This window comes from Grammomys surdaster, unplaced genomic scaffold, assembly GCF_004785775.1.
Source record: "Grammomys surdaster isolate TR1022 unplaced genomic scaffold, NIH_TR_1.0 125231, whole genome shotgun sequence".
NCBI lineage: Eukaryota > Metazoa > Chordata > Mammalia > Rodentia > Muridae > Grammomys > Grammomys surdaster.
The window spans coordinates 393703-410476 of NW_021620120.1; the positions used below are offsets into that span (position 1 = coordinate 393703).

The following is a 16774-nucleotide window of genomic DNA, read 5'->3' on the forward strand; positions in this document are numbered from 1 at the left end:
TCTCTCTCTCTCTCTCTCTCTCTCTCTCTCTCTCTCTCTCTCTCTCTCTCTCTTTTTTGAGACAGGGTTTCTCTGTGTAGCCCTAGCTGTCGTGGAACTCACTCTGTAGACCAGGCTGGCCTCAAACACAGAAAACCTCCTGCCTCTGCCTCCCATGTGCTGGGATTAAAGGCGTGCGCCACCACCTCCCAGCTATAGTTGCATCTCAATGTAATAAAATGGGCAACAAACACATCTCCATGTACAGATTTAAATCTATTGAAAACCCTCAGACACAATCCCTTCCCTACCTGCATTCTTCTTCTTCATCGTCACAAAGGCCATCAGAGCTCCAATGATGACAACCCCGAGGAGAACTACACCAACAGTTATTCCAACCACAGGCCTAGGAGGTGGTTCTAGGAAGAGAGAAAGGGGAAGCGAGGGAAGAGTTGAGGGACCCTAACCCCCAGCTCCTAGTACAGACACTACTCAGTAGTGTTTCCTTAAGAACAGGCTCTGTGCTCAAACTTCTCCTTACCCCATCTCAGGGTGAGGGGCTTAGGCAGCCCCTCATGCTCCACACGGCATGTGTATTTCTGCTCCTCCCCAGAAGGCACCACCACAGATGCCCACTTCTGGAAGGTCCCATCCCCTGAAGGCCTGGTCTCCACAAGGTCCATGTCCTGGGTCAGGTCCTCCTCATTCCTCTGCCAGGTCAGGATGATGTCAGGAGGGTAGAAGCCCAAAGCCCAGCACCTCAGAGTGACATCACCTTCTGGTCTGGGTTGATGGGTCACATGTGCCTTTGGGGGATCTGAAAAAAAATTGGAAAATTCAAGCATTGTATATTGTTTTGAGGATTTAGGCAATATTCATGTCCCTGTCTTGGCAATGGATAGGAGAATCAAGGTTAGAAGGGATGCAAACCCCAAACAAGTAGTTTACACTCAGGTATCAGTATAATCTACTCCTTGAAAAATTCTAATATTATAGGAAGGCAGTACAAAGTAGAAAATTCCTAAAATTTCAACCATGAAAAAGAGGATATCTGGGTGGAGGGCATAGAGACTCAGCACCACTTAAGTCAGACCTCCAAAGATATTGGGTGTGAGCTCAGAACCTAGCATATGGGAGGCCATAGTTCACAATGGCATGCCGGTTGAAGGGAGTGGCTATTGGTTATTTCAGGAGTCTTCTATCTTATCCTCCTGAGAGACACCGAACTGTCCTGAAAGAAGGATGAGCCCTGGGACAGTCACTATCTGATGTTGGGTCAGGAAAATCAGGAGTTCCCTTCCAACTCTGGAAGCAAAAGAGAGCAGTAGTATTTCAGCTGGTCCCATTTTCCTCCCTCCTTGGAAGTATGTTCCCTACTCTGAATTCAGATAGAGGAGTTACTTTTGAGGTCCTGATACCTGAGCGCAGTAGAGTCTCCTTCCCTGTCTCCAAGTGCCTCGGTAGCCACTGAACACAATAGGCTTTGAAGAAATTGCTGAAGTGCTCTGCTACATTATCTGCCTCCCACTGTCGCTGGGTGATCTGAGCCGTCTTGTCTGCCACAGTCCATGTTCTCAGGTCTGAATTCAGTCTGATATAATCACGGCCATCAAAGGCATGTTCATATTGCATATGGAGTAGGTGTCTGTCTGGCCCCATGTCACAACCAAGGAAGCACTGGAAGGTGTGAAAGACTGCCACAGGCCAGAAAGTCAGTACAGCCCACCCATGGAATTTTCATCTACACTGGAAACCAGTCCTAGGCCCACCATTCTCTTGGGTTCTGGGTATCTGCAGATCCCGTAGCCTCTGGCCAAACCTAGGGTCTTGGACACTGGATGACTCACATTGATCTGTGGAAATGTGAAGGGGTCACTCACCATTATCGCTCTGGTTATAGACCTGGATTGCGAATCTTAGGTTTTCTCGGGACGTGTGTGAATACCTCTCGTGTGCCTTTCTCTCCATTTCCAAATACGCAGGCCCCATCTGCTTCATCCAGGGTCCTCGCGCCTGGATCCTCTGAGTAGCTCCGTCACTGTCAAAGCGCGTAAATTGCATGTAGTCCACGTAGCCAACAATGAGGACATGGGAATTTCGAAGACCTGGTCGAGTCGTAGTCGTGGTTACCAAATACCTCAGGGAGTGTGAACCTGTAGACAGAGCACGGTGAGACCCCGACCTCCTTCTTGGATCTCCGGTGGATGCGTGGGCTGAGAGGGATTTAGGGTACCGGGCTCCGAAGGTGGGATGACGAAGGGAGCTGGAGAGTCTGGCTGGCGATGAGAAGGAGTGGCTTCCCGGGTGCTGCTCAGAGCTACTGGCACCCATCGCCCTCGTTCCTCCAGGCTGAGGCTGTTTCCCTCCAGAACCACACTCACCTGCAAAGCTCTGGTTCTTGGTCTGGATCAGAGGCAGGAATGCTGAGAGCAGCAGGAGGTTGGCACACAGCACTGGAGCACCCATCTTGATGTGTGGAAAATCTGGAGGGACTGAGACTTTGTTCCTCTCTGTGGAGTTTATAGTGCTGTGAGTTGTGGGAAGATACCACAGTGACTGTGAGTAGTTCTCCAAAATTCCTGCATGCACTGGGAATATGGGTCCAGATGGAAGGACAGCATAACTGACACAGTCTGTAAGCTACCCAGAGAGAATTCAGGGGGAACGAGGGACTTCCCAACTCATGGCTTTCCCACCACAGACACCTTGAAGGCAAAAACCTCAGTCTGGGGACTTATGAAAACCTGCTTCCTCCTGTCCTTGGTGCTCTTTGACACATCTACTCTCTCTGAGTCCTGTTAAGGAGCTTTGTCCTATGAAATTCTCAATGTTTGAGATTCAGGATCTTTTGCTTGTGCTTACACATGATCAAGGATCTCAAAATTTTATGTAGGTTATATCTAACGATATTTACTATGTTAAAAACTGACAGTTGAGCAGTTCCTGGTGGCCAACAGCTGTAATCCCAGCATTCTACAGCAGGAGATTGGACATGAGTTTGAGGCCAACTTAAACTACATGACACTTTTAAAAGATTTGTGTGTGTGTATGTGTGTGTGTGTGTGTGTGTGTGACTTTTTTCTCTTTTTCTTTCTTGTCAGCCCCCAAAGAGTTTCTTGCCCAGGGCAGGGTCTTCAGGGGCAGGGAACCAACTACTGCTACTAACACCAACCTCAATCTCGGACTCCACACTTGCTTCCTTCCTCAGTTTACCCTGCAGTGCTGAAGCTGGCCTTGGACAATATAAGAATGTGATTAAAGAGATATGTAAATATATGGGCTGGGCACAGGCAGGTTTGGGGTTTGTTCTTCTAACTGGGCTTCCCTGTCTGGCCTCAGTGGAAGAGGATGTACCTAGCCCTGAAGAGACTTAATGTAGCAGGGTGGGAGGATTGGGGTGGGGTGGGGACTCTCGCTCAGAGAAGAAACCTAGTATTTAAAACCATATCACATTCCAGAACTAAGTGCTCCCCTACCCCCACCCCCATCCATTGGCCAGCATCCCTATTATCCCAATGCCTAATGCAACAAGTTTCCAATTTTGCCATGGTCACATATATGCATGCTCCATACCTCCCTATGAAGTCCAAGTGAGCACTGTGCACTCTCTTCCCCCACCCCCATTTCTTCTCCTCTTATCCTCACTCAGAGGCAACCTTTTGTAGACTGCCAGTAAATTTCTTGGGTAAGGTCTGTTGCATGATGTAATACTTGTGGCATTCTTTGGATCACTGCAAAAAAAACCCTTACATACAGTTATCTTATTTTCAACCACAATACCTAAAACATATATTGGCAGTGGGTTGGGGGAGAGGAGAGACAAACTCATTTAACAAATGGTATTGGGAAAACTTGATATCCCCATGTAGAAGAACAAAACTACATTTCCTATTTTTTACCCTGTAGAAAAATAAACTCAAAGACCTTAAATGCAACATGAACGCCTGAAATCTGCTAGATGAAAACCCTTTCGACCTATGTATAGACCACGACTTTTGGGAAAGGTTTCATGGCTGAGGAGACAGTACCAAGAGGTAACAAATAAGATTGCATGAACAAAAAGAAAAAAGAAAAGAAAAGAAAAGAAAAGAAAAGAAAAGCCAGCACACGCCTTTAATTCCAGCACTTGGGAGGCAGAGGAAGTCAGATTTCTAAGTTCCAGGCCAGCCTGGTCTACACAGAGAAACTCTGTCTCAGAAAACAAAAACAAAAAGCAAACAAACAAACAAACAAACAAAACCACAATTGCATGAACTTGAAAAGCTTCTGCCCAACAAAGTAAACCATTAGAGAGTAAAAAGACAGTTTAAGGAATAGGATAAATCTTTACCGGCTATACATCTAAAAGAGTATTAATGTTTACAATGAATAAATAATTCAACAACAACAAACCAAGAGCAAGATGTTGCAGTGTGTCCATAGAAACACAGAAACTGGGAAGCAGACACAGGAGACTACCGTTCAGCTTCAGAGACTGTCTCAAAAACAAATATAAACTAAATAAAATGAAGGATCATTCTGATTAAGAACAATGAATTGGTGGGAATCAAGCAATTGGAAAGTCATTTACTAGTATAGGCAAATGAAACCAGTTCCTTTTTCCTAAGGTGTGAGCAGAAAAAAGGATTCCAAAGACATTGAATTTAAGGTTCATTTAAGACATGGACATTACAATATTTCTTATTGGATTAAATATGGACTATAAAATAAGTAACAATGATGCCAAAAGTTGAGGATTGTACAAGTAGCAGAATAGATTTGTTGTTTGCAGACAGGAAAATGCACACAAAGTAACCAGATTTACAACTGGAGACAGTTAAGTCTTGTGAGGTTTGGTAGCCTTGTTTGGGCAAGAGAAATTTATTTAGGTGGTGATATTAAATAAAATGTAGAACCTTGGAGATAAATAAAATCACCAAACAAATGGTTGATTACAAACAAGAAAGAAAACAAGACTGCACTCTGGCCTCTCTTGTACTCAGTGATCTCATCAGAACACACACCAGGAACAGATCATGCAGCTCAGGGGATGTGTCTAGAAGGCCTGTAGACCAAGGAGTCACAGACTCTCCTGTGCACAGGAGTCCCCTGAACATCTCAACAAGATTCAGAAAGAAGCCAGGCTTGGAGACAAAGGCCTTTAATCCCAGTACTTAGGACAGAGATAGGTACCTCCTATAATAAGACCTCTCTGAGTTCAAGGCCAGCCTGATTGTACTTCCAGTTGCAGGATGTTAAGGATACATAGTAAGACTGGCTCAAACAAAAAACCAAAAACAAAAACCAAAACCAAAAGATTTAGGAAGTCTGGTGAAGAGTCAAGATTCTCTGTATAACCAAGTGGGAACAGAGGCTGCTGGAGTTCAGATCACAGAGCTGCAAGGATGTAGAGAAAGATGTCCTGGGTTATATATCAGCCTCACTTATGGAATGTTACATAAGTACTTCTGGCTGCCAAGTATGGAGGTTCATATATGTCTTCCTAGTGTTCCAGAACAGGGAAAGAAGGGCTGCAGAGACTCCAAGGCCCATATGGATTTGTGTGACCACTTTCATTGTTGTAACGAGCAACTTAAAAGAAGAAGTTTATTATGGTTCATGGTTTAAGACGGTACAGTCCATCTCAGCACAAGGCATGGTGGAACACATGGCAGCAGGAACATGTAGCTAGGATTCCTCAGACTTCAGTAGATCAGGAGGCAGAGAGTAGAGATCCTCTTATCTGGCTTTCTCTGTCCTTTTATCCTTGGGTCCCAACCCAAGAGATGATGTCACTCACATTTGTGGTGGGCCTTCCATCCTCAACTAATCTCTGGAAACACTTTTATAGATGTGAATTACTAGAATTGCATCTCCCAGGAGATTCTAAATCCAGTCAAGTTGACAATGAAGGTTCCTCATTACAGCTACATAGTGAGTTCCAAGCCAGCCTGGGGTGCAGTGTGGGATGCTATTAAGAAACAAATAGAAAAAGGCAGAATGAGTCCTGGGCTACATAGCAAACAGTCTAAATGGGGGATGTGGAAAGAGTCTTTGGTATTTTGGGACAAGATTGTGGCCACTGATGTTAGTGGTGAGAACAGTGTCTGTGATGGAAACAAGTTTTATATGGGCATTACGTTTTGTCATCAGTGGTCGGAGTGGGTGTTAGGGGTTGGGGGACAGCTGAGAGTGAAAAGGTGGGAGTTCTCTTGTTGATGGATACATGTTGTCTTCTCTTCCATGAGGTGTAGCAATTACATAAGGAGGGTCTGACTGGCTGCTATCTGAAAGGTCCCTAGGCTGATGTCTTATACATAAATAAAGGAATTCAATACATGATCCTGGAGCACTAGTGTCCAAGGATAAAGGCAAGAACAGGAGAAAGCCTGAACAGAACAAACATGCCCATCAACATCAGTTCTCACATGGGATCCGTAGGGCACAGGGATCACTGATCTCCTTACTGACACCCTGGCACTGGTCTCTGTGGCTGGGACAGCTTGCATGGAAACCATGTCAATGTCACCCTTGCCAATTTCATGCTCTGCAGCTCTAGCTTTTTCTTATCACCACAGGCTGGGTCAATGTCCAGCCGGGTCAAGGTCCAACATGTGGTCATTCAGCTGGTGGAGCTGAGAACTCATGTGGTACCCCAGCTGTAGAAATGTTTGGGAAAGTGATGAAGCTCTCTGGTCCCTTTCTATACTGTTACTAGGTGTTTCCCTAGTGTGTAAAGAGAGTCAAGAGCTGGGACAAGACGGTACAAGATAGAAATAAAATGACGAGAAAGCAGATTCCTGGGAACGTTATCTGAGCAACTCCACATAGGGCAAGAGAATGACTGACAGGGATTCAGGATGGTGATATCCTAGAGGAATACCCCTCCCAGAACCCTGGACTTTACAAAAGGACCAGTGCAGCCAGGCATTTTGGCACACACCTTTAATCCCAGTACTCAGAAGGCTGAGGCACGTGGATCTCAGAGTTTGAGAACAGCCTGGTCTACATTGTAAGTGCCAAAACAGCCAGGTGTTTATGTAGAAAGATCCTGTTTCAGAAACAACAACAACAAAAGGTGTCCCACAGAGCCCCAGTTAGGTAAGCTCTTATACATAGATGTGTCTCAGTGCAATAAAATAGCCAAAGAACACATTTCCATGTATGGCTTCAAATCTATTGAAAACCCTCAGACACAATCCCTTCCATACCTGCACTTTTCTTCCTCATCAGCACATTGGCCATCAGAGCTCCAATGATGACAACAACCCCAAGGAGAACTACACCAACAGTTATTCCAACCACAGGCCAAGGAGGTGGTTCTAGGGAGAGAGAAAGGGGAAGAGAGGGAAGAATTGAAGGGCCCTAACCCCCAGCTCCTAGCACAGACATTACTCAGGAGTCTTTCCTTGATAACAGGCTCTGTGCTCAAACTTCTCTTTACCCCATCTCAGGGTGAGGGGCTCAGGCAGCCCCTCATGCTCCACACGGCATGTGTATTTCTGCTCCTCCCCAAAAGGCACCACCACAGCTGCCCACTTCTGGAAAGTCCCATCCCCTGAAGGCCTGATCTCCACAAATTCTTGTGTCCTGGATCAGGTTCTCCCCATCACATTACCAGGTCAGGATAATTTCAGCAGAGAGGAAGCCCAGAGCCCAGCACCTTTGAGTGACATCACCTTCTGGTCTGGGGTGATGGATCACATGTGCCTTTGGAGGATCTGAGAGTAAGAGTTGGAAAATTCAGGCATTTCACATTCTTTCTGAGGAAGAGCATTATTCATGTGACAAACCTGGTAATGGATAGCAGAATTGAGATGCTGTAAGATGCAGAGCGGGATACTATTATAAACAAACCGAAAAAGGCAGAATGAGCCCTGGGCTACATACCAAACAGTCTAAATGGGGGATCTGGAAAGAGTCTTTGGTATTTTGGGACAAGATTGTGGCCACTGATGTTAGTGGTAAGAACAGTGTCTGTGATGAAAACAGGTTTTATATGGGCATTACATTTTGGCAGCAGAGGTGGGAGTTGGGGAAAGGGGTTGGGGGACAGCTGAGAGTGAAAAGGTGGGAGTTGTCTTGTTGATGGATACCTGTTGTCTTCTCTCCCCTGAGGTGTAGCAATTACATAAGGAGAGTCTGACTGGCTGCTATCTGAAAGGTCCCCAGGCTAATTTCTTACTTTGAGATACAAATAATAGAATCCAAATTCTTATCATTTAAAAAATAAAGGAATTCAATATATGATATTGGAGTGTTGCCAGGCAGTGGTGGCACATGCCTTTAGTCCCAGCACTTGGGAGGCAGAGGCAGACAGATTTCTGAGTTCGAGGCCAGCCTGGTCTACAGAGTGAGTTCCAGGACAGCCAGGGCTACACAGAGAAACCCTGTCTCGAAAAAACAAAACAAAAAACCTGAAACTGAAGCCAGGAGATAGTGGTACATTCCTTTTAGTCCCAGCTCTTTAAAGTCAGGGGCAGGTAGATCTGGGTTTGAGGATCTGTGGTCTACAAAGTGAGTTCTAGGGCAACCAAGGTTACACAGAAAAAAAAAAGTCTCAAAAACCAAAAACCCAACCCACCCAATCTGAAGCCACACACACACACACACACACATACGACAAAACAACAACAGCACAGCCCCCCCCGCCCCCCCGCTGTAGTGTTTGGTTTTGACTGATGTCTGTACACCCAACACTTAGGAGGCTGTGCTGAGGCAGAAAGTTTTACCTGACTGTAAGGCCAGTGTGGACCACATGAGACTGACCTTTTTAACTTTATTTTTATTTATGTGTATATGTGTGAGTTTGTGTGAGTGTATACAGAGAAAATGAGGATGCCTGTGGAGGCCAGAAGAGGGGGTCAGATTCCCTGAAAGTAGAATCACAAGAAATTGTGAACTGGGAGTCTCGGGTGCTGGGAACCAAACTGGTGTCATCTATGAGATTCACAAGCACTCTTAACCACCTCTCCAGCCCCTGGAAACTGTGTCTTAATTTAAAAAGACAATTCACAAGTGTAACCTCCTCTTATTCTGCAAGTGAGTGGTGGTGAAGAATGTAATAACTCCTAACTAGTTTTGTTTCACAGCCTTGACTCATACTAAGCTCCCAACAGACTAGCTCACCATCAAGCACAATACAGTAAACACGGCAAGTAAAATCTAGAAGCTTCTTATTTTGGCTTCATGAATCCCACGAAAGTATATAAATAACTTTGTGGTTTTATTGAGCTCCAAGAACGACTGTTTTTTAGTCGGACTTAGTGACACATGCCTTTATTTGCACCACTTTAAGAGGCTGAGGCAGGGGGCTTGCTGAGACTTAAAGAATAGCATGGGCTTTATAAAAGCTTCTATAGCCCTTTCTGGGTAGGCTAACAATGCAAAATGTCAGGGGATAGTCTATATGACTTTTCAAGAAGGTCAATGGGCTTGGAGAACATCAGTGGACTATTGGGTCCAGAAAACAGACTGGCACGTAAACTTCAAAGATCACCCTCTTTGGATCAATTAATGGGACTGAAGCAGTCTGCCCAGGGTGCTGACCACCTTCCCTCCATCAGAGTCATTTAACAACACCAAGGGAGAGGACCAGAGGTAAGTGTTTTCTGTTTTTGTGGGTCAGAGTATTAGGCTGGTTAGTGGATAGCAGAGTAAAGCCTTTGCCACCAAATTTCTTTACTCAGTATAATCACCCTGCCAGAAACCTGTATTTTGAAGTGGCAGGTCCTAGGCTCTCTCACTTCCCCTATCTGAAGTTCCTTTAGAAGTTTCACACAGAAGTTGGTAGCCGAGGAAAGGAAAATCAAATCAGTAATCAAATGGCAGTAAATTTTCAGAGAGAGACAGGAACATACATTAGTAAAAGAATAAACAGAAAAGAATAAATCTAAACACATTTCCCCCAAACACACTAAACCAACATCCCATTTCTTTTTTTTTTTTTTTTTTTTTTGGTTTTTCGAGACAGGGTTTCTCTTATAGCCCGGGCTGTCCTGGAACTCACTCTGTAGACCAGGCTGGCCTCGAACTCGGAAATCCACCTGCCTCTGCCTCCCAAGTGCTGGGATTAAAGGCGTGCGCCACCACCGCCCGGCCCAACATCCCATTTCTAATTCAGTCACAAATGGTTTAGTCTTATGTGTATGATGAATATATATCTCCTGTTTTAAGAAATTCAGATCAAACCGGGCGGTGGTGGCGCATGCCTTTAATCCCAGCACTTGGGAGGCAGAGGCAGGCAGATTTCTGAGTTCGAGGCCGGCCTGGTCTACAGAGTGAGTTCCAGGACAGCCAGGGCTACACAGAGAAACCCTGTCTCGAAAAAACAAAAAAAAAAAAAAAAAGAAAAAGAAAAAAGAAATTCAGATCAAATCTAAGACTGGAGGCTCATACCTGAAATTCTAGCCCTTGGAGGGTAAGGTTAGCCACCTGTGCATGTGTGCATGGTGTGTGTGTGTGTTTGCGCGCGCGCTCGCTCAATTGGTGGGGGTAGGAAATCAATGAATGACTGACTCACAAAGACAAAAGGTTTTTTTTTGTTTGTTTGTTTTGTTTTTTGTTTTTTATTTTTTTGAGACAGAGTTTCTCTGTGAAGCCCTGGCTATCCTGGAACTCACTCTGTAGACCAGGCTGGCCTCGAACTCAGAAATCTGTCTGCCTCTGCCTCCCAAGTGCTGGGATTAAAGGCGTGCACCACCACTGCCCGGCAAAAGTTTTTTTTCAAGTACTTAAAAGCTTTCTCTTTAGGAGAACTCTATGGGGAAGAAATGAGATGGATCCTGATCCATAATGTTGGGAAATGGCTGTCTACCTCATGGTGCTGCCTGCCTCTAGGGCTTGGGAATTGGTCCTGGCTGTCTTTGATCACCTGCAGGGATGGTGCTCCAATTGTCATTTTTCAGGAGGAACAGCTGGGACAAAAATCAACCCTGAGCATTTTAAAGTGAGCTTCGGTGAGCCCCAAGGTATCTCATGTTCTAAGTTACAACAGGTTTTTGCACACTAATGTTTAGATTTAGAATCTTCATAGGTTCATTCAGTAAGAGGTTTCTGAACTATGAGAGCCCATGCATGACTGGAGTCTTGGGTAAAAGCTATAGAATCCAAACCATAAGTATTGATGAAAATACCAATAGAAATTCACAGTATACCTGGGATATCCAACTCCTGGCTAATTTTCTTACTTAACAAATCAAAGAGAGATGGCAAGCCAGGGCCTTATGGAATCTAAAAGAAAGACAAATAGGGGATGATTGTTATGAAGTAGGCTAATCAACATGAGGGGATAAAAAGAATCATGGCACTTCACTATGTTTCTAATTGGTAAATTTGATGTGTGGGTTCATTTTTCACCTTCCTTAATTGAAAAAAATTGGGGTGAGACATGAGGAAACAGAATTAGACATCCAGTTGAAAGGGAATTTTTCTGTGTCTGGTGAGAGACAGTGTTATGTTTCTAAAGGGAAAGCATTGTTCCTTTCCTAGACAGCACCCATGGGTCTGTGGTCAGTGACAATCGCACCTCATGTGTGAATCCCACACTGGATTATACTTCCCTCTCCAGAGGGTTTTTAATCTAGTTGGGTTTCTATAAAGAAAAGAATGTAGGAAGCTTCAGGTTAGTCTGAGGATATGGAAATGAAATCTTTCTCTGGAATATCTGGGACATGGATTCAAGATACATGGAGACTGTTGGGAGTGAGGAGTTTATTAGAAGAGTTACTAATGCCATTGACAGTCAATAGTAAGACATAAACATGGTGGGAGGAGTTCAGGCCCCAGCACCAGAGACAGACAGCCTGGCTGGGGCCTCTGAAGAGAGAATCAGAGTGTGGCAGAAGCACAGGTCCCCTTTTATAGCTCTCTGAGAACTCAGATGGTTGCACAACACAAAGGAGCAGCCAGGCTGTGAATCTCAGGCAAGAGGCAGGAAAAGGCATGGAGCAGGGGCAGGATGTGTGGTTGCCAATACCTACTTTGATATAAACTTGCTTCATCACATGAGAAATCCTGATACCTAAAAGTATATTGGCTAGGCATTTATAAACAATATCTCTGTGGTATGTATGAGAGTGGGAGGTGCCGGGTGGTGGTGGCGCACGCCTTTAATCCCAGCACTTGGGAGGCAGAGGCAGGCAGATTTCTGAGTTCGAGGCCAGCCTGGTCTACAGAGTGAGTTCCAGGACAGCCAGGGCTATACAGAGAAACCCTGTCTCGAAAAACCAAAAAAAAAGGGAGTGGGAGAGAGGTTGCAGCTATCAAAGCCTTAGCAACAGTCAGATTATAGCGAATTTTTTTGAAACAGGGTATCACTAGGTAGTAATGGTTAGCCAGGAGACCAGGTAGACCTGGAATTTGCAAAGATCCATCACCAGCTTCTGCTTTTCAAGTGCTTGGATTAAAGGCACGTTCTGCCATGCCCTGACACTACATTTGTAAACCCTTATGCTATTACAATAATGACATCGACTTCCAAAACAAGAATTAGAAATTTCTCCAAGACTTGCTGATGAGAATGCAGAAACTAAAATGGCCTGAGGAGGGTAAGACCACATGGGCATGGTCTTACCATAGGAGTCTTCTTTTAACTTCCTCAGACATCATAGTCCACCTACTCTCTATCAAAAGAATTCCGTTTAGGGGTCAGTGAGATGGCTGAGAAGGTAAAGGTGCTTGATGCCCAGCCTGACAAACTGAGTTAGATCCCTCAGACCCACATGGTGGAAGGAAAAACTGACTCCAGGAAGTTGTCTTCTGACCTCCATACTTATGCCATGGCATATGTGTGTACACACATACACACATAAAAATATTAAAATGTAAGTTAAGGGAAGTAGAGGCACTGGGGTTCCCTCACACAAAGGCAAGAGGAACCCTGAGTTAAAGCTAAAAGCAGTTTTTATACAGTTTAAGGGGTGGATTAGAGGAACAGTGACTAGGCACAATATGATTGGCAGAACAATGTGACTTTTAAACTGATTGGTCTTCGGGAATGGGTTGGCAAGGACTTCCCTTGTCTGTAAGTGACAAGGGTTGGTCCTGCTGGTCCTGCGGGGATGTGTCTACGTGCTCTGGGCCTTCCCCACCCACAGGTGGGTTCCCTTCTCTGTGGTCTGAGGAATGTTAATCAGCCTCTCCTTTCTTCCGCTGAATGTTAATCCAGCAGGGGTCCTCTGACTAAGGAATGTGCCCCTCCCTGGATGTGTCCTGGGGCAGCTAATTTTTAAATTTAACGAAAACCTGAGATTCTTACAATTTTAAGTATAAACTGAGACCTGAAATTCCTACAAAAACAGCTCTCCCAGGAGGTCTTTTTCTTATCAAAGTGGTTGGCAGGTTTATAGCTCCACCTTCACAGGAGCTGGAAATTGCATGTCTTTGTTACTTGACCTAGGGACACCCCTCAGAAGGCATGCTCTCCTTACATGCTAAAGAGAGAGGCAGAATAATTAGTTGCTCTAATGAGATACCATAGTTGTTCTCCCAAGAATCCCTGCCCCTAGTGCAGCAGCCGATGGCCATAGCCACGGAGGTCTGTAAATCCTCCCACTTTTCTGAATTAGTCCTTTCCCTTTTCTTCTGTCTCTCTTCTAAGCATGCTTTCCTTTATACTCCAGGATCGTCTCTCCAACATTTTCAGCTCCCCTACTCTTTCTTTAAAACCTTTTTCCTTGCCACGTGGCTACTTGTCTGCCATGTATTGGACCCCATTCCAGTTTAAAATGACCCTTTCCCTTTCTCTCCTCCATTCTCCACTTCCCAGAAGCTGCTGAGACTTTACAGCCTGCTTGCCCTGAGGTTTTCCTTTTTAACTTGAAAATGACCTTGAGATTCTTATATTTTTGGTTGTGAGCCTAGCTTTTAACGGCTGAGCCATCTCTCCAGCCCGACTTTGAGATTCTTAAGGATAGACCTTGAATCTGTCCTTAAATTACTTTATTAATGAGCCTAATTCCCACCCCGAAGACCTCAATTCATCCTGTATCATTGGCATACACCTATGAGAGGCAGAGGCAAAAGGGTAAGGAGATCAAGATCATCCTCAACTACATAGTGAGAGTTTGAAGCCAACCTGGGCCAAAACAAATGTGGAGAGCTTTGGGGGCCACTTGGCAGGAATCTGACATTGGCCAAGGACAAGGAAATAGGCTTCAGGGAGGAATCTGACATTGGGCCATGACAAGGAAGTAAGGTCAGGCAAGAATCTAATTTTAGGCTAAAACAGGGAAGTAATTTCAGTCAGGAATCTAAATCTTAGGCTAGAACAAAGAAGTAAGCTTCAGGCATGAAAATGACTTTCAGCTGGGACAGGGAAGTAGGCTCAGATACTTTGGTCATCCTGACAAGCTATTAGAAACAGTGATGAAGAGCGCTTATTGCCTTGCTTGTTCCTTGACTATTTGCATTTATTGTATTGCTAGCTCCTCAACCTAGAACTGACCTAAATACTTGCATGTAATTAAAATGGTATAAAAGCAGGTTGGGGAAAAAAATAAATCCGCCTCAGTTTCAGAACTGGCTGGGATCATGCTACAATGTTGTCTAATTGTCTTTTTTCTTTTTAACCCTCACTCCTGCACTGGAGAACCTGTTGACTGACTGGGCTGGCCTGGTCAAACAAAACACAAAAGGGGGAACCCAAGGGGTCCTAGCAACAGGACAGCCAGTATGACAGTGGAGCTGAGGGGTAATGAAGGAGAGGGTAAGCTGAAGGAGATCCAAGTAGATACTATACACCAGGTAGGCAGGATTCAAACCAGGTAGAAAGGGGGCTGTGGGACATTTGTCCCAAAGAACTCACTTTGTTGACCAGGCTGTCCTCGAACAAGAAAGAACTTTCAATCTTTGTCCCTCAGCCTCCTGGGTGCTAGCCTTACAGACATTTGTCACCAAGCCTGAATCTCATTGAACATATCAAATGAGACCTGGACCCTAGGAAATAAATATTTGAGACTGATTTTATAACACCTACAGTGTGGATAAAACATATTTGTTTGTACTGCTGTGGCAAAATACCAGGGACTGGTTAGCTCATACAGAACACAAGTTTATCTCTCATAGTTCTGGAGACTGGTAAACCCAAGGTCAAAGCTATGGCTAATTCAGTACCTGGTGAGTGCTCACTTACTGATATATGGACATTGTCTCTATGCTAAGTCCTCAACATGTCAGACACGGGAAATAAACTCTCCGGGTTCTTTGTTGTGAGACGACCAATCCCATTCATAAAGGCTCCCTCATCCTGCCCTCATTATTTCCGAAGTCTTTAACCTCAAATACATTCACATCCAGGATTAGGTTTAAAATGTGAACTTTTGGATATAACCAGTCTGGCAGGGATGCAGATAGTCTAAAGACAATGTGTCCTTCCTTTCAAACATGTGGCTGTGAATTAAGGCACCTCCAAGATTTGGAATTGTACCAGGAATCTCATGCTGAGAGACAGACACTGAAACCTGGTGCCAGCCAGGGGAACTTGTCCCCAGAAAAGTTATTTCATATACTTCTAATGAAGTGTTGGGTCACCTTGTGATGTGAGACTACAGACCAGACAGTGATGGGTTAATGAGGAAGCTAGACCTCAGCCCAACTATGCATATCTCTTGTCTTCTGTTTAAACATTGTTCTCATGTGAGGAGTCTGAAGGTAGCCTTGGGAACTGCTAGACCTCTTTGTCCTTCTTATCAATGTGGCCATATTGAATAAATCTCCTTTCCTCCTCCTGCTTCATGGTATTTGGATCTTTTAGATACCTTGTTAAACAGGCAGCTGACCATGGCTTGTTAGGGGTATGAGGGGGACACAGGTTCTGACGGTAACTCTGGTAACAGCCTAGGCTAGCCTGAGTCCCCTTCCCGCCTTGGCCTGGCTACCCTAGCCCTAACCCTAGACCTTGCTTTGTAGACCAGGTTAGCTTCATATTTACAGAGATCTGCCTCCAAGAACGGGGATTAAAGACATGTTTTATAGTGGAAGTTGGTGGGAGGTACAAGGAAGAGGGGAGGGAGGGTTGGGTTGTTTTATATGAGAAAAGAATAAAGAAAAAGTAAAGAAAATGCACAGAAAGTCTCAACTCTCTTGCATACAGGAGTCCCCTGGCCATCTCAACAAGATTCAGGGTCTGAGCTGAGATTCTGTATAATCTTGGGCTGAGCCTGCTGATGTTCAGACCACACATCTGCAAGAATGTAGACCAGGATCACAGCTGGTAACATTAGTCATTCTAGAAGCAGATTGTATCCCCTACACCTGCAGTACCAGCACTCAGATGAAAGCAGAAAGATTTACAGGAGTAGATGTTGTATCACACACTTCTCTCATGAATATATAAACAAAAGAAAACAAAACAAAGTCTGAAAGAAGCAACTTAAGGCAAGTAGAATTTGTTTTGGCTTTTGATTTAAGAAGGTACAATCCATCCTAGCAGGAAAGGCAAGGTGGAGTTCACGGAGCTGGAGCATGCGGCTGAGATGACTGAGTTCTCCATGCACCAGGAGCAGAGTGTGGAGATGCTGGCTCTAATCTGGCTTCCTCTTCTTCCTCCCTTGTCTTCAATTTGGGCCCCTAAATCATAGGTTGGTGTCACTCACATTCAAATAGCTCTCCTTCCCTCAGTTAATCTCTGGAAACATCATAGACATTTCCAGAATTGCAAGTCCCGGGAGATTCTAAATCCAGTCAAGCTGACAATGAAGATTAGCCATCACAGCTACATAGTGAGTTCCAGCCCAGCCTGGGGTACAGCATGAGAACCTGCCAAAAGGAGGAGGGGGGAAAAGGTAATATATGGCCTCCCTGCTTTACAGTCTAA

At 44.7% G+C, this 16774-nt stretch overlaps 1 protein-coding gene across 1 annotated transcript; it reads right to left on the reverse strand.

Moving 5' to 3' along the window:
* Positions 1 to 255: 255 nt before the first annotated feature.
* LOC114637244 (class I histocompatibility antigen, Gogo-B*0102 alpha chain-like) lies at positions 256 to 2445 on the reverse strand. The gene is made up of 5 exons (XM_028785465.1): positions 2361 to 2445; positions 1860 to 2132; positions 1398 to 1673; positions 521 to 796; positions 256 to 398 (listed from the first exon to the last, which is right to left on the reverse strand). Exons 1-5 carry the CDS (start codon positions 2443 to 2445, stop codon positions 256 to 258), a joined length of 1053 nt encoding a protein of 350 aa, XP_028641298.1.
* Between the last annotated feature and the right edge of the window lie 14329 nt (positions 2446 to 16774).

Excerpts from the sequence above, each read along its gene's own strand:
- LOC114637244 (XM_028785465.1), bottom strand. The coding sequence starts at position 2,445 with ATGGGTGCTCCAGTGCTGTGTGCCAACCTCCTGCTGCTCTCAGCATTC. Across the intron at positions 1,674-1,859 it reads CTATAACCAGAGCGATAATG|TCTTTCACACCTTCCAGTGC; the intron begins GTGAGTGACCCC and ends GGCCTGTGGCAG. Across the intron at positions 399-520 it reads GCCCCTCACCCTGAGATGGG|AACCACCTCCTAGGCCTGTG; the intron begins GTAAGGAGAAGT and ends CTCTCTTCCTAG.